This window comes from Capricornis sumatraensis, chromosome 2, assembly GCF_032405125.1.
Source record: "Capricornis sumatraensis isolate serow.1 chromosome 2, serow.2, whole genome shotgun sequence".
NCBI classification, from domain to species: domain Eukaryota; kingdom Metazoa; phylum Chordata; class Mammalia; order Artiodactyla; family Bovidae; genus Capricornis; species Capricornis sumatraensis.
This window is the reverse complement of record NC_091070.1, coordinates 117404893-117428083: the sequence shown is the minus strand read 5'-3', so window position 1 is coordinate 117428083 and position 23191 is coordinate 117404893. Positions and strand designations below refer to the sequence as shown.

The 23191-nt window shown below is 46.1% G+C and overlaps 1 protein-coding gene across 1 annotated transcript in view; it reads left to right on the top strand.

Annotated features, from left to right (window-relative positions):
* Positions 1-22721, top strand: part of TDRD10 (tudor domain containing 10) — a 47129-nt gene extending 24408 nt beyond the window's left edge. The window contains exons 5-11 of the mRNA XM_068994166.1: positions 14496-14538; positions 15062-15152; positions 15500-15647; positions 15892-16037; positions 16258-16412; positions 22416-22486; positions 22689-22721. Of these exons, the coding sequence (XP_068850267.1) occupies positions 14496-14538; positions 15062-15152; positions 15500-15647; positions 15892-16037; positions 16258-16412; positions 22416-22486; positions 22689-22721 (687 nt within the window). The remainder of the gene's footprint in view (positions 1-14495; positions 14539-15061; positions 15153-15499; positions 15648-15891; positions 16038-16257; positions 16413-22415; positions 22487-22688) is intronic.
* Positions 22722-23191: the final 470 nt, after the last annotated feature.

Sequence of the window (23191 nt, the reverse complement as noted above, 5' to 3'; positions counted from 1 at the left end):
CTATGGGGGAAATGTTAGTTTTATTGAAAGTCTTTAAGGAAGTCTAAAATGGTAAAAGTTTCATGTTCGTGGATAGGAAGATAGAAAAAGAGTTACTTAAGAGTCGTTCTCCCCAAATTCATCTGTTGATTCTGCATAATTTCAATAAAAATTCCCACAGGGTTTCCCAGGAATGGAACAGGCTAATTCTAAAATTTACGTGGAAGTTTACAAGCCTATGAATATTTAAGACTAATAACATACAATAGAGAGTCCCCCAAAAGAGGCTCTTGCAAATGGAGAAACTATGACTATTCTTGTAGAGTTGTACATATCTGGTGAAAGGACAGATACTTCAGTTGTTGAATCTGGACAGTTGCTTTTTTATGTGGAAAAATATGAAATTATATCCATGCCTTACCTCATACACAAAAATAAATTGTAGATGAACCATACTTACATGTGAAAAACAAAGCTTTAAAACTTTTAGGAAAAAGTATAGAAGAATCTCTTTATAACCTCAGAGTAGAATAAGAGTTGTTAAGGCATACAGAAAAAGAGAGGAGTTATCAATTAAAATTATGAACTTACCTGCTTTGAAAGATAATACAAAGGAAGATAAATTCAGTCCAAAAAACTAGAAGAAGATACTTGAAATAATGTAACTGACTAGGACAGGGGTCAGCAGACTTTAGCCAGTGGCTCTCTGCTTTTATGCTGCTGGTGAGATAAGAATTTTTCTTTCAATTAAACTTTTCTTTTTGAGGTAATTGTAGATTCACATGGAGCTAGTTGTAAGAAACAGTACCTAGATTCCCTGTACCCTTTACACAGTTCCCACAATGGTAACATCTTAGAAAACAGTCTCACAACCAGGATATTGACACTGATACCGTCAAGATACAGGACATTTCCCTCACTACCACAAGCATCCTTCCTGTTGTTACAGTCACACCCACCTCCCTCCCATCCCCATCTCCACCTTAGTCCCTGGAACAACTAGTCTGTTCTCTATTTCTTCAGTTTCAGGAGTGTTATGTGAATGGAAAAATATTGTATGTAACCTTTTGGGATTGGCTTTTTTCTGTCAGCATAATTTTTTGAGATCATCCAGGGGCTGTCGCGTATACTAATAGTTTATCCTGCTAAGTAGTATTCTATGGGGTAGATGTACAAAGTTTGCTTAACCATTTACCCATTGAAGGATATCTACATTGTTGCTAGTTTTTGACTATTACAAATAAAATTTGCTATAAATCTTCATGTATAGAGTTTGTGTGTTTCTCTGGGATAAATGCCCCAAATTAAAATTGCTGAATAGTATGGTCATTACATGTTTCCTTTCTTAAGGAAACTGTTTTCAATGACTGTACCATTTTACATTTCCACTATGATTGTATGAAGGGTTCTCAGACACCCCTACAGGATGTCATTTTTTAATTTTAGCCACTCTGGTAGGTATATTTGTGATATCTTATTACAGTTTTAATTTGTATTTCCCTGATGCTAATGCTATTGAATACCTTTTCATGTGCTTATTTACTATTTGTGTATATCATTTTTGTTGAAATATCTTTCTTTTTATTGCCCATTTTCTAATTGGATTGTTTGGGTTTTTTGCCATTGAATTTTGAGAGTTCTTTATGTATTCTAGATTCTAGTCCTTTGTTGGATACGTGATTTGCAAGCGTTTTCTCCTACTCTGTAGTTCATTTTTTTTTCATCTTCTTGATAGGATTTTTTGTAGAACAAAGGTTTTAAATTTCAGTGAAGTCCAGTTTATCTATTTTTCCTTTTATGAATGACACTTTTGTTGTCAGGTCTAAGAAGTTTTTGGCCAGCCTTAGCCACAAGCAGAGATGTTCAACATCGTTAGAATTGTTGTTGTTCAGTCTCCCAGTCGTGTCCGACTCTTCGAGACTCCGTGGACTGCAGCGCACCAGGCCTCCTTGTCCCTCACCATCTCCCAGAGTTTGCTCAAACTCATGTCCATTGAGTCAGTGATGCTGTCCAAATGTCTGGTCCTCTGTTGCCCTCTGCTCCTCTGCCCTCAATTGTTCCCAGTATCAGGGTTTTTTCCAATGAGTTGGCTGTTTGCATCAGGTGACCAAAATATTGGGGCTTCAGCTTTAACATTAGACCTTCTGATGAGTATTCATGCTTGATTTCCTATAAGATTGACTGGTTTGATCTCTTTGCTGTTAGAGGGATTCTCAAAGAGTCTTCTCTAGCAGCACAGTTTGAAGGCATCGATTCTTCAGTTCTCTGTCTTCTTCACGGTCCAGCTCTCACAACTGTATATGACCACTGGAAAGACCACAGCCTTGACTATAAGGACCTTTGTCGGCAAAGTGATGTCTTTGCTTTTCAACACACCGCCTAGGTTTGTCATAGCTTTCCTGCCAAAAAGCAGTCCTTTTCTGATTTCATGGCTGCAGTCACCATCCACAGTGATTTTAGAGCCCAAAAAGAGGAACTCTGTCACTACTTCCACCGTTTCCCCTTCTATTTGCCATGAACTAATGGGGCCAGATGCCATGATCTTGGTTTTTTTAATTTTTAGTTTTAAGTTGGCTTTTTCATTCTCTCCCTTCACCTTCATCAAGAGGCTCTTTATTTCCTCTCCGATTTCTGCCATTAGAGTGGTATCATCTGCATATCTGAGTTTGTTGATGTTTCTCCCGCCAATCTTGATTCTAGCTTGTAACTCATCTATCCTGGCATTTCTCATGATGTGCTCAGTGTATAAGTTAAATAAACAGAGTGACAACAAACAGCCTTGTGGTACTCCTTTCTCAATCCTGAACCAGTCAGTTGTTCCATACTGGATCCTAACTCTTGCCTCTTGACCTGCGTACAGGTTTTCCAGGAGGCAGGTAAGATGGTCTGGTATTCCCATCTCTTTAAGAGTTTTCCATAGTTTGTTACAGTCTGTACAGTCAGACTGTAGTTGATGAAACAGAGGTGGATGTTTTTCTGGAATTCCCCTTGCTTTCACTATGATCCAGCAAATGTTGGCAATTTGATCTCTGGCTCCTCTGCCTTTTCTAAAGCTTAGGCGTCTGGAAGTTCTTGGTTCACGTAATGCTGAGGCCTAGCATGTAAGATTTTGAGCATGACCTTCCTAGCATGGGAGATGAGTGCAATTGTCCAGTGGTTTAACATTCTTTAGTACTGCCCTTCTTGGGAACTGGGATGAGGATTGACTATTTGACATTAGGAAAATGTAAATTAAAACCATAATAAGATATCACTATATATCTATCAGGCTAAAATTAAAAAGTGACATCCTGGAGGGGATGCAGAGAACCCTTCATATGGTGGGAATGTAAAACGGTACAAAAATTTTATCCTTTTTTTTAAAGTTACATGGCTTTACATTGTAAAGCCCCTTTTAATTTTGAGTTAGTTTTTGTATATGCTTTGAAACTTAGGTTGAGTTTTTTTTTTTTTTCTTATGTTCAGTTTTTCTAGCAACATTTCCTCCATTAAATTGCTTTTGCATATTTGTGTGGACTCATTTATTTTTTCATCCTTCTTCATGGATCACAGCCTTGTCGTGGCAAAGGGACTTGCCTAGCTCAGTGAAGCTATGATCCATGCTGTGTAGGGCCACCCAAGATGGACGGATCATAGTGGCGAGTCCTGACAGATTGTGGCTAAGTGGAGGAGGAATGGCAAACCACTCCAGGATTCTTGCCTCAAGAACCCCATGAACAGTATGAAAAGGCAAAAAGATATGACACTGAAAGGTGAACTCTCCAGGTCAGAAGGTGTCCAATATGAAATTAGGGAAGAGCGGAGGGCGATTACTAGTAGCTCCAGAAAGAATGAAGCCGCTGAGCCAAAATGGAAATAACGCTCAAATGTGAATGTGTCTGGCGGTGAAAGTAAAGTCCAGTGCTGTAAGGAAAACATTGCATAGGAACCTGGAATTAACATTAGGTCCATGTGTCGAGGTAAGTTGGACATGGTCAAGCAGGAGCTGGCAAGAGTGAACGTCGGTAACTTAGGAGTCAATAAACTAAATGATCTCAGTTCATTTCCAAGGCAAACCATTCAGTGTCGTGGTAATCCAAATCTGTGCTTCAGCCACTGATGCCGAAGAAGCTGAACGGTTCTATGAAGACCTATAACACCTTCCAGAATTAACACCAATGAAGATGTCCTTTTCATCATAGAGGATTAGAATGCAAAAGTAGGAAGTCAAGAGATACCCGGAGTAATAGGCAGGTTTGTTCTTGGAGTACAAAATGAAGCAGGACAAAGGTTAACTGTTGTGTCAAGAGAACATGGTGGTCATAGCAAACACCCTTTTCCCATAACACAAGAGACGACTCTACACATGGACGTCACCAGATGGTCAGTAGTGAAATCAGACTGATTATATTTGCAGCTGAAGATGGAGAAGCTCTATTCAGTCAGCGAAAACAAGACCAGTAGCTGACTGGCTCAGATCATGAGCTCCTTATTACAAAATTCAGGCTTAAATTGAAGAAAGTAGGGAAAACCACTAGACCATTCAGGTATGACCTAAGTCAAATTCCTTATGATTATACAGTGGAGGCGAGAAATAGTTTTGAGGGATTAGATCTGATAGAGTGCCTGAAGAACAATGGGCAGAGGTTCATAACATTGCACAGGAGACAGTGACCAAAACCATCCCAGAAAAAAAGAATGCAAGAAGAAAAGTGGTTGAGGAGGCCTCACAGATAGCTGAGAAAAGAGAAGCAAAAGGCAAGGGAGAAAGGGAAAGCTACATCCAACTGAAGGCAGAGTTCCAGGGAATAGCAAGGAGACATAAGAAAGCCTTCTTCAACAAACAATGCAAAGAAATAGAGGAAGACAGTAGGATGGGAAAGATTAGAGAGCTCTTCAAGAAAACTGGAGATACCAAGGGAACATTTCATGCAAGGATGGGGATGATAAAGAACAGAAACAGTAAGGACCTAACAGAAGCAGATGAGATTAAGAAGAGGTGGCAAGAATACACAGAAGAACTATCCAAAAAAGGTCTTAATGATCTGAATAACCACGATGGTGTGATCACTCAACTAGAGCCAGACATCCTGCAGTGTCCAGTCAAGTGGGCCTTAGGAAGCATTACTATGAATAAAGCTAGTGGAGATGACGGAATTTCAGCTGAGCTATTTAAAATCCTGAAGGATGATGCTGTTAAAGGGCTGCACTCAGTATGCCGGCAAATTTGGAAAACTCAGTAGTGGCCACAGGACTGGAAAAGGTCAGCTTTCATTCTATTCCCAAAGAAGGGCAATGCCAAAGAATGTTCAAACTACTGCACAATTGCACTCATTTCACATACTAGTACATTTATGCTCTAAATCCTTCAAGCTAGGCTTCAGCAGTATGTGAACTGAGAACTTCCAGATGTACAAGCTGGGTTTAGAAAAGGTAGAGGAATCAGAGATCAAATTGCCAACATCCACTGAATCATAGAAAAAACAAGGGAATTCCAGAAAAACATCTGCTTCATTGACTACGCTAAAGCCTTTGACTATGTGGATCACAACAATTTGTGGAAAATTCTTAAAGAGATGGGAATACCAGACCACCTGACCTGCCTCCTAAGAAACGTTTATGTGAGTCAAGAAGCAGCAGAATTGGACATGGAACAACTGACTGGTTCAAAATTGGAAAAGGATTATGACAAGGCTGTATATTGTCACTCTGTTTAATTTATATGCAAAGTACATCGTGTGAAATGTTGGGGTGGATTAATCACAAGCTGGAATCAAGATTGCTGGAAGAAATATTGACAGCCTCAGATATGGAGATGATCCCACTCTAATGGCAGAAAACAAAGAGGAGCTAAAGAGCCTCTGAAAAGGGTGACGGAGAGTGAAAAATCTGTTTAAAGCTCAACATTCATAAAACTAAGATTGTGGTATCCAGTCCCATCACTTCATGGCAAATAGAAGGGGAAAAGGTGGAAACAGTGACAGATTTTATTTTCTTGGGCTCCAAAATGACTGTGGATGGTGACTGCTGCCATGAAAGTAAAAGACACTTCACTCCTTGAAAGGAAAGCTGCAACAGGTCTAGACAGTGTATTAAAAAAGCAGAGACATCACTTTGCTGACAAAAGTCTGTATAGTCAAAGCTATGGTTTTTCCAGTGGTCATGTATGGATGTGAGAGTTGGACCATAAAAAAAGCCTGAACTTCGAAGAATTGATGCTTTTGAACTGTGTGGAGAAGACTCTTGAGGGTCTTCTCAAGGATATCAAACCACTCAATCCTAAAGGAAATCAGTCCTGAAGGAATGGAAGGATTGATGGTGAAGCTGAGGCTTCCCTCTTTTGGTCACCTGATGCAAATAGCTAACTCATTGGAAAAGACCCTGTGCTGGGAAAGACTGAAGGCAAAAGGAGAAGAGGGCAGCAGAGGATGAAGATTGTTAGATGGCACCCCCGACTCGATGGACATGAGTTTAAGCAAACTCTGGAAGATAGTGAAGGACAGAGGAGCCTGGTGTGCTGCAGTCTGTGGTGTCACAGAGTCTGACAGGACTTGTGACTGAACAACAACAAGTTTCTGGGTCCCCAGTTTTGTTCCATTGATCTGCATGTCTAATGTCTCATATAGTCTCAGTTACTATAGCTATAAGAAGTACTGAAATTAGGAGATTGCTTCTGCTTACTGTTTTTCAATATCGTTTTAGCTGTTCTAATTCTTTTGCCTTTGTATATAGATTTTAGAATCATCTAGAACTACAATAATTTTGACTGGAGTTTTTTTGTTCGTTTGTTTTTTAAAGCTTTTAGTTTTGTATTGAGGTACAGCCAGTTAACAATGTTGTGAAAGTTTCAGGTGAACAGCAAAGGGACCCAGCCATATACATGCATGTATTCATTCTCCCCGCAAACTCCCCTGCAGTCCAGGCTGCTGTATAACATGGAGCAGAGTTCCATGTGCTATACAGTAGGTCCTTGTTAGTCATCCATTTGAAATATAGCCGTGTGTATATGTCCATCCCAAACTCTCTAACTATCCCTTCGCCCCAGCAACCACACATTTGTTCTCGAAGTCTGTGACTCTCCTGCTGTTTGTAAGTTCATTCGTACCATTTCTTTTTAGATTGCACATATAAAGGATGTCAGATGACGTGTATGCCTCTCTGTCTGATTTATTTCACCCAGCATGATATGTTGCTGCAAAAGGCATTTCTATTCTTTTTACTGGCTGAGTGATATTCCATCGTATATGTGTATCGCATCTCTGTCCATTCATCTGTTGATGGGCATTTAAGTTGCTCCCATGTCCTGGCTGTTGTGAGCAGTGCTGCAGTAAACCTTGGGGTACATATATCCTTTCGTATCATGTTTTTCTCTGGATATATGCCCAGGAGTGGGATTGCAGGGTCATATAATAGCTCTGTTTTTAGTTTTTTAAGCCACCTCCATCATTGCTGTACCAATTTACATTCCCATCAACAGTGTTCCCTTCGCTCCACCCCTCTTGACTGGAGTTTTGATAGCAATCGCTTTAGACTCATGTGTTAGTTTAAGGAGAATTGATATCTTTATTATATGTTGGGTCTTCCAGTCTATGAACATAAATACACAGTATGTGTTTCCATTGATTCAGACCTTTTTTGATTTCTTTAATCAGATTATATAGTTTACAGCATACAAGTTCTAATATATTTTATTAGATTGATACAAGTATTTAATTTTATTTGAGTGATTATAAGTGACACTGTATTTTTGGTTTCTGTCTCCTTGCTCATTGGTAATATATAGAAATATAATTTTTTAATATTTATCTTATATCCTGTTACTTTGCTGAATTTATTAGTGATAGGAATGTGGGGTTTTGGGGGTAGATTTCTTGGGGTTTTCTGTGTAGACAGTAATGTCATTTGCAAATAAGGCCAGTTTTATTTTACTTTTTTCCCTTTCTGATCTGTATGTCTTTGTTTCATTTTCTTAGTACTGGCTAGATTCCCAGCATTATGCTGAAGTAGAGTAGTGAGTGTGGATATCCTTGCCTTATTCTTTTAGGGTAAAAAGATTCAGTCTTTCACAATAAAGCATGAGTTTATCATAGGCTTTTGGATGGATATTCTTTATTAAGTTAAGGAAACTGTCCTCTGTTCCTGTTTCTAAGAGTTTTCTCTTTTTTAAATCATGAGTCATTGTTATATTAGTTTCTTATGATTGCTGTCTGGAGAAGGCAGTTGCACCCCACTCCACTACTCTTGCCTGGAAAAATCCCGTGGATGGAGGAGCCTGGAAGGCTGCAGTCCATGGGGTCGCTGAGGGTCGGACACTACTGAGCGACTTCACTTTTGCTTTTCACTTTCATATATTGGAGAAGGCAATGGCAACCCACTCCAGTGTTCTTGCCTGGAGAATCCCAGAGATGGGGGAGCCTGGTGGGCTGCCGTCTGTGGGGTCGCACAGAGTCGGACACGACTGAAGCGGCTTAGCAGTAGTAGTAGTAGTATGATTGCTGTCACAAAGTACCACAAGCTGGGTGGCTTGGAACGACAGGAATTGACCGTCTCATAGCTCTGGAGGCTGGAGGACCTGAATTACGGTGTCAGCAGGGCGGAGGCCCCTCTGAAAGCTGGGGGAAGCTGTGGCTTGCCTCTGCCTAGCTTCTGGCGCCTGCCAGTCACTCTCGGCGCTCTCCGGCTCCCAGGCGTGTCTCCCCAGCCTTCTGTCTCGCGTATCGCTCTCCTTGCGTGGCTCCGTGTTGTCTCCCTCTGTGTTGGGCTGCTGCTCAGGCTTCCTCTTCTCCTAAGGACACGCTCGTACTGGATTAGGACCCACCCTGGGGACTTCGTTTTACCTCTCTTTCCTCTATAAAGATCCCGTTTCCAAATAAGGGTCACAGTCTGAGTACTAGGGGTCTGGAGTTCCAGATATTTTTCTGAGGGGGCAGAAATAAGTCAACCTGTAACAGATGTTGAATTTTCAACATTTTCAGCATTCAACAGATGTTGAATTTTGTTGAATGGTGTTTTCTGTATTGAGTGATATGAACGTGTAATTTTTCTTGTTTAGCAAAGAGAAGGACATGGCTGAGCAACTGAACTGAATACTAGTATAAATGCATTCTATAAAATGAATCAGGAAGTGTTCTCTCCTTTTGGAAAAGACTGTATAGAACTACATTAACTGTTCTTTAAATGTTTGCTAGAATTCTTTAGTAAAACCATCTGAGCTTGGAGGTTTCCTTTTTATTTTCTTTTTCCTTTTTGGCTGTGGGATCTTAGTTCCCCAACCAGGGATTGAACCAGGGCCCCTGGCACTGAAAGTGCCAAGTCCTAACCACTAGACTGCCAGGGAATTCCTGAGATTTTTTTTTTTTTAATGAAGAGTTCAATTTCTTTAACAGTAATGGGGCTCTTCAAATCGTCTGTTTCAGACTGGGTGAGTTTTGATAGTTTATAGTTCTTGAGAAAGTGGTATATTTTGTAGTAAGTTGTCCAGCTTCACGTTTGTATTTATGTGTAGAGTTGTCCTTCATGTCCCCTTGGTATCCTTTTGATATCTGTGAGGTGTATATTGATATCCCATTTTGTTCTTGATGTTGGCAATTTGTGTCTTCTTTTCAGTCTTACTGGATGGTCATTAATTTTGTCTTTGTTTTATTGATTTAGCCAGAAATTTAAGGAAATCCAAGTAAATGGGAAAAAAGGAGCAGTTAATTCCTGGAGAAGGTTGTTTAAGGATAAAAATAATCATAATACATTTTTAGTATTAAAAATTTTTAATTTTCATGGTGTGTAACTTGATTCAGCAGCAGTTGGCATTAACATAGTCACATAATAATGAGAACACTGGAGGGTTTGAGAATGGAATGACCTAGCCAGATTTAACCAATTTATACTAAAAAATCACCTACTGAAGTATCATTGAATTATTACATAAAATGAGCCCCTTTTAGGTGTACAGTTGGATGAATTTTGACGAGCGTATGCGTCTGTAACCACCGTCACAGTCAAATGTAGACCATTTCAGTCACCCCCAAAGATTCTCTTGTGCCTTTTCCCTGCTCCGTGGCCCCAGGCAGTGACCGATCTGCTTTCCATCAGTTCAGATGAGAGTGATCCTTTCCTAGACTTTGGTGTGGATGGACTCGAGCCACACGCGCCTCTTTGTGTCTGGCTTCTTCCACTCAGCAGAATGTTATTGAGAATCATCCATGCGGCCGCGCCATCAGCAGTTCTCTCTTTTATTGCTGAGTCGTATTCTGCGTATGGGTGTGCCACCATCAGTTCATCTGTTCACTTAGATTTAGTTTAAAGGGACCCTGTGGAAGAGACTCCAAGCGCCTGGAAGCAGAAGACCTGTCTTGGGTGGGACCAGTAAGAGGTGCAAATGCCTGTTTCTCCGGCTTCAGTGTCGCAGTGGAAGCACAGCCCTACCCTAGGACCTCAGGTGTCCTCGGCAGGAAGGCTCATCTCCCAGATGCTTGCGGGTTTGCCTTCTCAGTTCATTCGGGCCTCTGCTCAGCTGTCATGCCCTCCCCCACGCTTGCCCTCTTGTCCCCTCTCCTTGCCTTGTGAATCTTCTTTGCCCTTATGGTCATCGACCTTATGCTGCTTTGTATACTTCTTGTCTCCTGCCCCCAGGAGATGTGATGGCTGTGTCCAGAACGAACGCGTTGTATAAATACGTGTGGAGTGACTCGGTGTAGCTCCCCAAGATCAAGGCCTATGCCTGTCGTCTTTGTCCCTCTGAGCCCAGCACATAGAAATGCAAGAAGAGCAAGGTGGTACTGGGTGGCAGGAAAGCAGCTGATGGTTAAAGCTCCAAGTTTTAAATTTCCACTAGGATATGCCTGTCAGGTAGCTCCAGGTGTGGTTCCCCAGGTAGAGACAGGACCTTAAAAGTGGTGGTCCAGGGTGGCCACAGCAGGCCAAGGGTGTGGCAGTGAGCAATCCCAGGGAGGCCACCACTGTTCTGAGTGTCACATGAGGTCGGTGCTCCCAGCCCCCAAAAGCCTTCTGGCCACTGACCTTTGTGTGCCCTGTGACTTCTCTTCCACTGCTGGGACTTACCTGCATGATTCTGGAGCAGGCCACCTCTTAGAACGCTTGACCAGCTGGTAGCAGTGTCCCAGAACGAAGTAGACCATTAAGAGCTGTTGACTGATCCGGGGCGTAGAGTTACTGTGCTTGTGGCAACAATAGAACTTAATTAAAATCGGCTGGTTTGGCAGTTCCTGAGATGCTGCCTCGATTGCTGCGGCCTCTAGGTGGCCACTTCTATGTTATGCATATCCTGAAATTTGAAGTTTGTTTTTGAGTGATGTGTCTGCTGTGGTGGTTGGATGACAATTGTATAGATTTTCCTCTGAAACTGAATTTCACAAACTGACAAAATTGGCTTTTACATCTCTCAAATCATTAGGGAATAATAATTAGACCTGGAATGGTTTTCAATGTTTCTGTATTAATAGTAATTTTTAGCTTGAAACCCTTGCTGATAATTGGTTCTTGAGATTGGTATTTGGAACTGCCTTGCTAAGTGCTAAGTCACTTCAGTCGTGTACGACTGTGTGACCCTATGGACCGTAGCCCGCCAGGCTGCTCTGTCCATGAGGATTTACCCAACAAGATTGCTGGAGTGGGTTGCCATTTCCTTCTCCAGAGGATCTCCCCGACCCAGGTATTAAACATGTGTCTCCTGAAGTTCTTTACCACTAGCGCCACCTGGGAAGCCCTGTTCAAATAAAAAGGCAGCTTGGCTAGAGGAGATTTTTTAACACTGTCACTTTGCTTTGTCATAAGTTAACAGAAGGCAATGGCACCCCACTCCAGTACTCTCGCCTGGAAAATCCCATGGATGGAAGAGCCTGGAAGGCTGCAGTCCATGGGGTCGCTAAGGGTCGGACACTGAGCAACTTCACTTTCACTTTTCCTTTCATGCATTGGAGAAGGAAATGGCAACCCACTCCAGTGTTCTTGCCTGGAGAATCCCAGGGACGGGGGAGCCTGGTGGGCTGCCGTCTGTGGGGTCGCACAGAGTTGGACACGACTGAAGCAACTCAGCAGCAGCAGCAGCAGGGGGCAGAATGATTTCACGTGGAGATTTTGCCTGGGCCCCCTTGGTTGACGGTGCTGGTTCACCTTCGTGGAGGGCTCACTCTGCGGGCTCTGTAACGATCGCTTTGCTGCATGAACCCGTCTAAACCCAGCAATAGGCGCTGCTGCTCTCCTGTCCTGCGGACGAGACGCCAAGGAGCCAGGCCAGAGTTATGGAGCTCGATCCAATATTGGTGCCCTGGCTAACTCCAGGACCTGCGCTTTTAACCTCCCTGTTGTGAAACTTCGTTCATCTGTTGACCGCCTTGGGTCTTCGTCGCTGCACCCGGGCTTTTCTCGGTTGCGGCGAGCGGGGTCTACTCTCTGGTGGTGCGGTGGCTTCCCTTGCTGCGGGGCACCGGCTCTGGGGTGTGCGGGCTTCCGGCGTGGTGTTGCCGGGGCTTCATGGCCCTGCAGCACGTGGGATCTTCCTGGATGAGAACTGAACCTGTGTCCCCTGCACTGGCAGGTGGACGCTTAGGCTCTGGGCCATCAGGGAAGTCCCTTAACCTCTCTTCCATTTATCAGGCATCTCTTTTGTGTCATGTCCTGAACAGATGCTGACCAAAGTAGATCCTCACATCAGGTATGATTCATGGTATTGAAGAGGAAACCGAGGTTTATATTAAGAATTTGCCCCAGTTCATTTCTCCTTCCTCCCTCCTCCTTTCTCTTTCCTTCTGTCTCTTTCTCTCACATATATTTGCTAAGAGCTTAGCATGTCTCAGACACTGTTCTGGGGCCTGAGGTTTCCTTGGCCATGAAGGTGGTTGTCAGAAGAGAGATGTGGTTCACATCAGGCTTAAATTCCAGTGGAAATACACATACAGTAAACCCATAAAAAAGTGAATAAATAAGACAATGCCCTCCAACCCCCCCCCCCGCCAAAGAAAAAAGAGGAAAAAGAAAATGTCAGATAGTATTACCAACCAGGGTTCTTAGCTTCTTTAATCAATAGAAATTGATTAGAGGCCAGACAAGTAATTCAGGCAAGTCCTTACTGGGTCCCCCTCTGCAGCAGCACCAGGAGGGAAAACGAGCACCAAGCTCGCTTGCTAGTTCCCAAGGTGGGATCAGCTGGGTCCTTACATGGGGTGAACAGGGGCGTGTCCAGGGCTCACGCCAGAGAGGTGGCTTCGGTGGTTAGCCCATGCCTTTGTGCGTGGGGCAGGTACAGCATCCTGCTTTTGCTCCCGGTCTTCAGAAGTGGCACTGGGTTTTGGGTTTCCCATCTCTTTTGTATCTTGTTGTCCAAGATTCTCCCTGACTGCACATGCGTGCAGTTACTTTTAGTCCCTTAGAGTTTCCTTGCATTTTATTGTTGGAGGAGACGTTTGTCCAGGGGTGAGCACTGCAGCAAAGGGTCCCGGGTCCCAGCCTGTCTCAGTAGGAAGAAGCAAACATAGGACTAAAATGAGGTGAGGTGATGGAGAGGAGAGGGGTCACTGAAATGGTTCTTCGGGAGTCCTCTGTGTGAGGAAGTGACGGCTGAGATCTGGATGAAAAGTCAGCCAACCGTGGGGAGACCAGTGAAAGAACATGCTAGACAGAGGGGCTGCCTACAAATGCCTCAAGGGTGAGTGGGCAGAGAAGAGGTCAGTGGAAGGAGGGTGGATCGTGGTGGCCTTGGCGAGCCCACGTGGGGACTTTGGGTTTTCTCTGTAAGCACAATGGAAAGGCGCTTGGTGGCCACAGTAACAGGGGCAGAGAGAGCGGGGTGGGGGGTGGTTTGGGTGGTGAGAGGATGAGGGGGGCCCCTGCATCCAGTTGCTTCCAGTTTTCTCCTGATGAAGAGGCCAGTTCACAAGGTGGGTGTTGGGTGGGAGGTGTGGAGGGTTTGAAGAGAGGAGCGGGTGAGGTGTCATCCATTGGAGGGAAGGAAGGAAACTCACTAGGGGCTTATGGAAGGATTGTCGCGTGTCCACTGGAGAATAGCGGCCGTGTGTGTTCTCGGGCAGCGGGGCGGGGTTGTGGGGGAAGCAGGAACATAGCCGGGCAGGGAGATCTGTGGGTGTAACCAGGGTCGGGGGTTTCCAGATCAGGACAGTCGACAGAGGGAAGCCTGTGTGGACTGAGGGCTGCAGGTCTGTAGTCCGTCTCCACCCAGACCTGCCCCAGAGTCGCCATCCCTACCCCTTTCTCCTCTTTCCCGAAGTGCCCACAGGGGCCTTGGGGCTAAGCAGCGCTGGGCTTCTGTGCCTGCAGGGCCTGGTGAGTGTTCCTGGCAGCATGCCCTCCCTCCCTGCTCCCTGCTCCTGAACCTCCTGTCTTTCCTTGGCTCAGGATCCCCTGAGAGAAAGGAGAAAGCGGGGTGGGGGTCCCCAAAGTCAGCTGAAGCCCGTGTCAGTCCAGGGGCTGCAGCTGTTCTCATCCGAATCTATTTGGAGAGACCCAGTATGTAGACAGTGAGATGAACACTGCCATGCCCGAGTGATGCCTTTTCTCTCCCTCCCTAGATTTCAGAGAAGGCCTCTGCTCAAGGATTTGCTGGAACCACTGGTGAGATTCCCCAGCCACCATCTGTTCCCAGGATGTCTTTGCAGCTCCCGATTTACCTCTCACAGCCTCCTTCCAGCTTTGTCCCTCATTGACCCCTCGGTGTGGAAAATATTTTTATTCCTCTGGGATGCCTTCTTTTTTTTTTTAAGGTTTTTTTTTTGATGTGGACCATTTTTAAGGTCTTTGTTGAATTTGTTACAACATTGGCTCTGTTCTGTGGTTTGATCCCTTGGCCACGAGGCATGTGGGATTCTAGCTCCCCAACCAGGGACTGAAAATGCACTGCCTGCAGTGGCGGGTGAAATCCCAGCCACTGGACCACCAGGGAGGTCCCTGGGATGCTTTGTTGACGAAAGAAGATCATCCAGCACACCCTTCCCTAGAGGGTCTGGAGGCTGAGACCGGGCAGGATGTAGCTTCACTGCCCATCTCATCCTACCTCTGGGGTCTCTTGAGGGGGAGGTGGGGGTCAGTCCTCTGAGACAGCCCTGGTGCCTCCAGGACTCCACTTTCTGCCTTCCAGCTTGTCCACAGCTCACTCCTAAAGCTTCTGGTGAGCCCTGTGAGACAGAGAAACCCAAGACAAGCTTCTTTGCAGTTCCCATGGAAATGAGGTGAGCGGAGGTGTAGAGGCCACCAGCAAATGGCAATTGCAAATGTCTGCTCGGTCCCTAGAGGGTGGGGGCAGGGATGTATGGGGGTGGGGAAATCAAGTTTTCAGAACTCCCCCATCAGACCCAAGCACTTGCAAAGTCCGTCTCCTTTTCTGTATGGTGATGGCCTGGGACTCTCCCCACCCTGGATGCCCTGAGATCAGTGTGTCCGAAGCACTTGTCCCCACCCTGGGGAGGGCCACAGCCCTCTTGTCAAGATGACTCTCCTGCCCAGCATCCCCAGGACAGGCGTTGGTCAGATCGCTCTGCGTTCACCCCTTTCCCTCTGTTCCCTGCCCTTTGCACAGAGGGTCCTTCTTGGTGCTGCTCCTAAGGGAATGTTTCCGAGACCTGGGCTGGCTGGCCACCATCCCCAGCATTGGCGGGGAAGTGGGGCTGTTGGTGACCAGTACTGTCCCTCAGACCCCCTTCTTCTGGGCCATGCACATCACTGAGGTACGGGGCTTATTGGTGGTGCTCTGGGGCTTGAATCCCTCCTCGTGCGGCCCCACTGGTGAGCGTGATGGACATCCAGAGGGGCCGCACTTTGATCCCTGGTTCGGCCTCACTCTCTCTCTCACCTCGTACCATGGGTTTCCTTGGGGTGGATCAGTGGTGCTGATGTAACAGGTGATACCTGCCATGACAGACGTGTGATACAGGCAGGCAGCAAGGCCCACAGCGTTTGTACCATCCACAGACACTGTACCAGAACATGCAGGCCCTGTTCAGCGCCCTGGCCGAGGCGGAGGAGCGGCAGCCCTACCTGCAGGACTCAGCGGTGCGGCGCGGGACACGCGGTCTGGCCGAGTACCACCTGGGCGATTACGGCCCGGCCTGGAACAGGTGTGTGCCGGGCAGGGCTGGAGGCTCCAGACTCCCGTGTCTTTGCTGCTGCTGCTGCTGCTTCTCTCAAGATCATTCCTTGTGATCACCTCTCCACCCAAGGTGGGGAACAGCATAGCAAGCTCTCTTTCCTCCTACCCCAGAGCTTCCAGCCCTCTCCATGAAGACTGCTCTGTGTGGCACCAGGTGGGACAAACCTCTTCTCCCTCCCTCCGGCCAGGTGCTGGGTGCTGGACCGCGTGGACTCCTGGGTGGTGGTCATGTTCGTGGATTTTGGCCGATCGGCCACCATCCCTGTGCAGTCTCTGCGCACCCTGGACAATGATGACTTCTGGACCATCCCCCCACTGACTCAGCCCTTCATGCTGGAGAAAGGTAAGGCGCCCTCCACCCTCCTCCAGAGGACCCAGGGGACGGTGGATGCTGTGCGTCCCTCCAGGCACCTGGGCGGGAACAGCTTCTGCGTAGGGGCAGCCAAGGCCCTCAGGATGCCTTCCCGTCAGTCTCTGTCCTTTCGGTCTCACCCTAGTTTTCAGCATCTGCCCCTTGCCGAGCTTTCTTGAGAATTTGGTTTTCATACCTGGTCTCTCCGAACAATAAGATCTGGAAGGGGACCTCAGGTGCTGCCCTGAAGGCTGAGTTCTCTAGGTGGGGTGAGGGGAGGGCAGGCCTCCCACTCTTGCTTCTGCCGGAACGGCTCAGTTTCCATCTATTTCATGTACGTTGAGTTTCGCTTACGATTTCTTCAGAGAAGGATTCTTTGTAGAAGAAAAGTGGTATTTGAAGACCAGTGATAGAGGTTAGAGCAGTGGACTCAAGACTTCCCTGATGTGATGTTTGTTACTTTACTCCCTGATGTGATGTTTCTTACTCTGGTTTTTAATTGAAGTACGGTTGATTTACAGTATTGTGTTAGTTCCAGGTCTATAGCAAAGTGATTCAGTTATTTGCTGCTGTTGTTCAGTTGCTGTCGTGTTTGACTGTTTGTGACCCCATGGGCTGCGGCATGCCAGGTCTCCCTGTCCCACGCCATCTCCCAGAGCTCACCCAAGTTCATGTCCATTGAGTCAGTGATGCCACATCCGACTGTCTCATCCTCTGTCACCCTCTTCTCCTTTTGCCTTCAGTCTTTCCCAGCATCAGAGTCTTTTCCAGTGAGTTGCCTATTGACCAACTCAGGTGGCCAAAGTATTGGAGCTTCCAGCTTCAGCATCAGTCCTTCCAATAAGTATTCATTCAGGGTTAATTTCACTTAGGGTTGACTGGTTTGATCTCCTTGCTGTCCAGGGGACTCTCAAGAATCTTCTCTAGACCACAGTTCAAAAGCATCAATTCTTTGGCATTCACCTTTCTTTATGGCCCAACTCTCACATCCATAGTGGAGAGACCATAGCTGTGACTCTATGGATCTTTGTTGGCAAAGTGATGTCTTTGCTTTTTAATATGCTATCTAGGTTTGTCCTTTAATATGTTATCTAGCCTTCCTTCCTGGAAGCAAACGACTTTAATTTCATGGCTGCGGTCACCATCTGCAGTGATTTTGGAGCCCAAGATGATGAGAAAATCTGTCACTACTTCCATTTCTTCCACTTCTGTTTGCAGTGAAGTAATGGGGCCAGATGCCATGACCTTAGTTTTTTTAATGTTGAGTTTTAAGCTAGTGTTTTCACTCTCCTCTTTCACCCTTAACAAGAGGCTCTTTAGTTCCTCTTTGCTTTCTGTCATTAGAGTGGTATCATCTGCAAATCTGAGGTTGTTGATATTTCTCCCAGCAGTCTGATTCCAGCTTGTTTTTAACTCATCCACCCCACTGTTTCACATGATGTACTCTGCATATGAGTTAAATAAACAGGGTGACAATATATAGCCTTGTCATACTCCTTTCCCAGTTTTGAACCAGTCAGTTGTTCCATACAGGGTTCTAATTGTTGATTCTTAACCTGCATACAGGTTTCTTATGAGACAGGTAAGATGGTCTGGTATTTCTGTCTCTGTAAGAATTTTGAAATTTGTTATGATTCACACAAAGGCTTTTGTGTAGTCAATGAAACTGAAGTAGATGCTTTTCTAAAATTCCCTTGCTTTCTCTGATCCAACGAATGTTGGCGGTTTATTCTCTGGTTCCTCTGCTTTTTCTAAACCAAGCTTGTATATCTGGAATTTCTCGATTCAAGTACTGCTGAAGCCTTTGAAGGATTTTGAACATAACCTTACTAGCATGGCAAGTGAACGCAGTTGTCCAGGAGTTTGAACATCCTTCAGTGCAGCCCTTCTTTGGAATTGGGATGAAAACTGACTTTTTCAAGTCCTGTGGCCACTGCTGGGTTTTCCAAATTTGCTGACATCTTGAGCGCGGCACTTTAACACCATCATGTTTTTGTATTTTAAATATCTCAGCTGGAATCCCATCACTTCTACTAACTTAATTGGCAGTAAGGCTACCTAAAGCCCACTTGACCTCACGTTCCAAGATGTCTGGTTCCAGGTGAGTGGCCACACCATTGTGGTTATCTGCGTCATCAAGCCCTTTTTTGTACAGTTCTTCTGTGTATTCAGCTTTGTGTGTGTGTGTGTCTGTTTATATGTATCTTTAAGTTTCTTTCCCATAAGAGGCTATTACAGGATATTCACTGTAGTTCCCTCTGCGTGCGTGCTCAGTCATTTCAGTCGTGTCTGACTCTTTGAGACCCTGTGGACTGTAGCCTGCCAGGCTTCTCTGTCCATGGGATTCTCCAGGCAAGAGTACCAGAGTGTTGCCATGGCCTCCTCCAAGGGATCTCCCTGACCCCAGGGTGAAATCTGTACCTGCCTGTGTCTCCCGCATTGCAGGCGGGCTCTTTACCCACTGAGCCACCTGGGAACCCCCATAATTCCTTGTGCTATATTTTAAATCCTTGTTGTTTACTTGTTTTACATATAATGATTCAGTTCAGTCACTCAGTCGTGTCCGACTCTTTGCGAACCCATGAACCGCAGCACACCAGCCTCCCTGTCCATCACCAACTCCTGGAGTCCACCCAAACTCATGTCCATTGAGTCGGTGATGCCATCCAACCACCTCATCCTCTGTCGTCCCCTTCTCCTCCTGCCCTCAATCTTTCCCAGCATCAGGGTCTTTTCAAATGAGTCAGCTCCTTGCATCAGGTGTGCTGTTAATTCCATACTCCTGATTCATCCTTTCCCCACCCCGTCAGTAACCAGAATTTTGTTTTCTGTGTCTCTAAATCTGTTTCTGTTTTGTAAATAAGTTCATTTGTATTACTTTTTAGACTCCACTTATAAATGATATCACATAATATTTGGCTTTCTCTGTCTGACTTCACTTAATGTGATAATCTCTGGATCCACCCATGTTGCTGCAAATGGTGTTATTTCATCCTTTTTTTGTGGTTTCTTTGTCCATTCATCTGTTGATGGACATTTAGGTTGCTTTCATGTCTTGGCTATTGTAAATACTGCTGCTGTGAACATTAGGGTGCATGTATCTTTTATTTATTTGGCTGCGCTGGGTCTCAGTTGCGGCTTGCAGGATCTTTTCAGATGCAGCAATGAATAGTAGCAGCATGCAGGATCTAGTTCCCTGACCAAGAATCGAACCTGGGCCCCTGGCATTGGGAGTGTGATGTCTTAGCCCCTGAACCCCCAGGGTAGTCTCTGGGGCACGTGTATTGTTTTGAGTTGGGAGTTTTCGTTTTTTCTGGATCTATGCCCGGGAGTAGGATTGCTGGATCGTATGGTAACTCTATTTTTAGTTTTTTAAGGAACCTCCATACTTCCCAGGTGACTCTGTGGTGAAGAATCCGTCTGCCAAGGCAGCAGACACAAGTTCGATCTCTGGGTTGGGGAAGATCCCCTGGAGAAGGAAATGGCAACCTATTCCAGTGTTCTTGCCTGGGAAAATCCCGTAGACAGAGGAGTCTGGCAGGCTACAGTCCAAGGGGCTGCAGAAGAGTCGGACAGGATCTAACGACTAAACAACAGCAGCAAATACTGTTCTCCATAGTGGCGGCACCAATTGATATTCCCACCGGCAGTGCAGGAGGCTTACTTTTTCTCCACACCCTCTCCAGCATTTACTATTTGTGAACTTGGTGAAGACGGCCATTCTGACTGGTGTGAGGTAATAGCTCATTGTGGTTTTGATTCGCATTTCTCTGAGAATTAGCTATGTTGAGCATCTTTTCATGTGCCTGTTGGCCACGTCTGTGTCTTCTTTGGAGAAATGTCTATTCAGGTCTAATGCCCATTTAAAGAATAATTTTGTTTATTCGGTTGTTTTGGCTGTGCTGAGTCTTTGTTGCTGTGCAGGCTTTTCTCTAGTTGTGGCAGGTGGGGGCTACCCAGCTGCGCGCATGCTTCGCGCTGCGGTGGCTTCTCTTGCTGTGGAGCACAGGCCCTAGGGCGCATGGTGCTCAGTAGTTGCAGCACATGGGCGCAGTGGTTGCGGTTCCTGGGCTCTAGAGCACCGGCTCAGTAGTTGTGCATGAGCTTAGTTGCTCTGCTGCTGCTGCTACTAAGTTGCTTCAGTCGTGTCCAACTCTGTGCGACCCCATGGACGGCAGCCCACCAGGCTCCCCCGTCCCTGGGATTCTCCAGGCAAGAACACTGGAGTGGGTTGCCATTTCCTTCTCCAGTGCATGAAAGTGAAAAGTGAAAGTGAAGTCGCTCAGTTGTGTCTGACTAGTAGCGACCCCATGGACTGCAGCCTACCAGGCTCCTCGGTCCATGGGATTTTCCAGGCAAGAGTACTGGAGTGGGGTGCCATTGCCTTCTCTGAGTTGCTCTGCAGCAGGTGGGGTCTTCCTGGACCAGGGATGGAAACCGTGTCTCCTGCATTGGCAGGCAGATTCTTTACCACTGAGCCACCAGGGAAGCCCTTGATGCTCATTTTTTATTGGGTTGTTTGTTTTTTTGATGTTGAACTGTATGAACTGTTTGTATATTTTTGAAATTAACCCCTTGTTGGTTGCATCATTTGCCAGTATTTTCTCCAAGTCTGTCTGTTGTCTTTTTGTTTGATGGTTTCTTTTGCTGTGGAGAAGCTTTTAAATTTGATTAGGTTCCACTGGTTTATTTTTGCTTTTATTTCTCTTGCCTTGCGAGACTGATTTAAGACAATATTGCTGTGATTTTTGTCAGAGAATGTTTTGTGTTCTCTTCTAGGAGTTTTATGGTGTCATGTCTATGCTTAAGTCTTTAAACCATTTTGAGTTTATTTTTGTACATGATGTGAGGGGTTGTTACTTTAGATCTGGACACCTGTGGGGCCTCAGTTCTGCAACCTTGAAATGGCGAGGCCACTTCTTTGTTCTGGCTCTTCTCAAGACTGGGGTTTAAGTGAGATGTGAAAGGGTGAAAGAGTGCTTTAAGGGGCTGAGGAGAAGTGGATGTGAAGAAACACACACACACACAAACCAAGATGGAAAAGCACCTCCTCAAAGTGCAGAGCCAAGCCTCCCTGCTAGGCTTATGGGCTTGTGCCCAGTGGTGAGGGGGCACCACCCAGAGGTCGCCTTGGGTCATTGCATGAAGAGGCTCAGCTTGGGGACTCATGCCGCAGACAGGGCTGGGGAGTGTCTTGTAGGCCGAACCTGACTGCTTGGGTGTTGGAGGGTAGCCCAGAGTAAGGAGCCCCCTGCCCTCTAAGAGCAGCTCCAAGCCTGTCAGAAGGGCCAAAGTGTACAGCCCAGATGGGGGGTTGCTCAGCTCTCATGTGGAGTATGGTCCTGAGGCCGGGTGGGCAGGTGTACAATTTTATGGATGGGGAAAGTAAGGCTCAGAAAAATGAAAGGGACTTCTTCATGTTTCATAGTAAGAAAACAGCCTGGGTGAGGGTAGAACTGAGGTCTACCCTTGATATGAGCCAGTTGCATGCATACAGACAGTCCCAGAGTGTGGGGGTGGGAATGGCAGGAGCTGATTAAGGGCAGACTGGATAAAGGCGAGTGTCTGACCAGCGCCCTGCCCTGCCTTGTCCCAGCAGGTAGGAATGCTCACTCGTCATGGTATAAAGGCTCTCTGTCTTTTAACTTCCATCTCTCCAGCCAAAACTCAGAGCAGAGTTGAGTAAACCGTTTTCTGTCCCCAGGATTTCCATTAGGAAATGTGCAATCTCAGATACCCGTAATCATTTTAACAAGTATAATGCTTCCTTTTATGTGCTTTCACTTTGCCCTCCCCCTCTCCTCCCTCTTCAGCGCTGATTATCTCACGTTATCCTGGCAGCTGGGAGTGAGCTCTGACTAGCAGAGACTTGTCCGCAGGAGCTGGTCTGCAGCCAGAACCCTTTCCTGCAGCCCCAGCCTCTCACTTCCCTCCCTTGCTCCTCCTGCCGGACCAACAAATACCAAGGTTTTGTTCTTGTATTCTGTTTTGCAGGTATTTTGAGTTCAAATCAGGTTATTCATCGCATCCTCAAAGGGAAAATCACTGGTGCTTTGAACTTGGAGGTAACTGCCCTGTGTCTCCTGTTCCTTCCCTCCCACCCCAGGGTCTCAGCTGCAGCCACCCCCTGGCCTCGGCCTGGGTGCTGCATATTTACCTGTCATTCCTGTAGAGGAAGCAAACTGAAGTTGTCCAGGGGTGGGGTGGACTGCCTGGAGGGGGGGGGCGGTCCTTCCTTCCCACTCAGATTTTATCTTTCTCTTCCAGTCACACATCCTGAAGTTTGAAGAGTTTAAGTGACATGGCTGCGATCAGCATGCTCCCTCTCCTGTCTGGATTCTGCCCTCCTGCCCTTTCCCTCTTGAGGCCTTGGGGGTGCCCAGGACTGATTGGATCCCCCTTTGCCTTCCCCCAGCTCACTTCTCAGTGTGTCGTGTGTCTTCACCATGAACATTTGAACCAAACAGGGAAGCTTCCATGAGGTTGAAAGTCTGATGTAGCCAGTGTATTTTTTCCCTTTTTTTTTTTTTTGTAACCCCAGAGCATGATATAAGTTGCCTTGACAGATTCTGGAGAATGGAGGGGCCCACTGCTTAACTTTCCTTGGCATTCCAGCGTAGAATCAGGTAGGGAGCATCTGAACACTGATCTGTTGGCTTGGTGAATAAGCGTTGGCATACTTCACATTTGGGGTGACTGATTCCTATCTAGCCACACCTCCCCAACCCTGCCCTCTAAAGCTGAAGCCACAGGCTGGGAGCTGCCGTGTG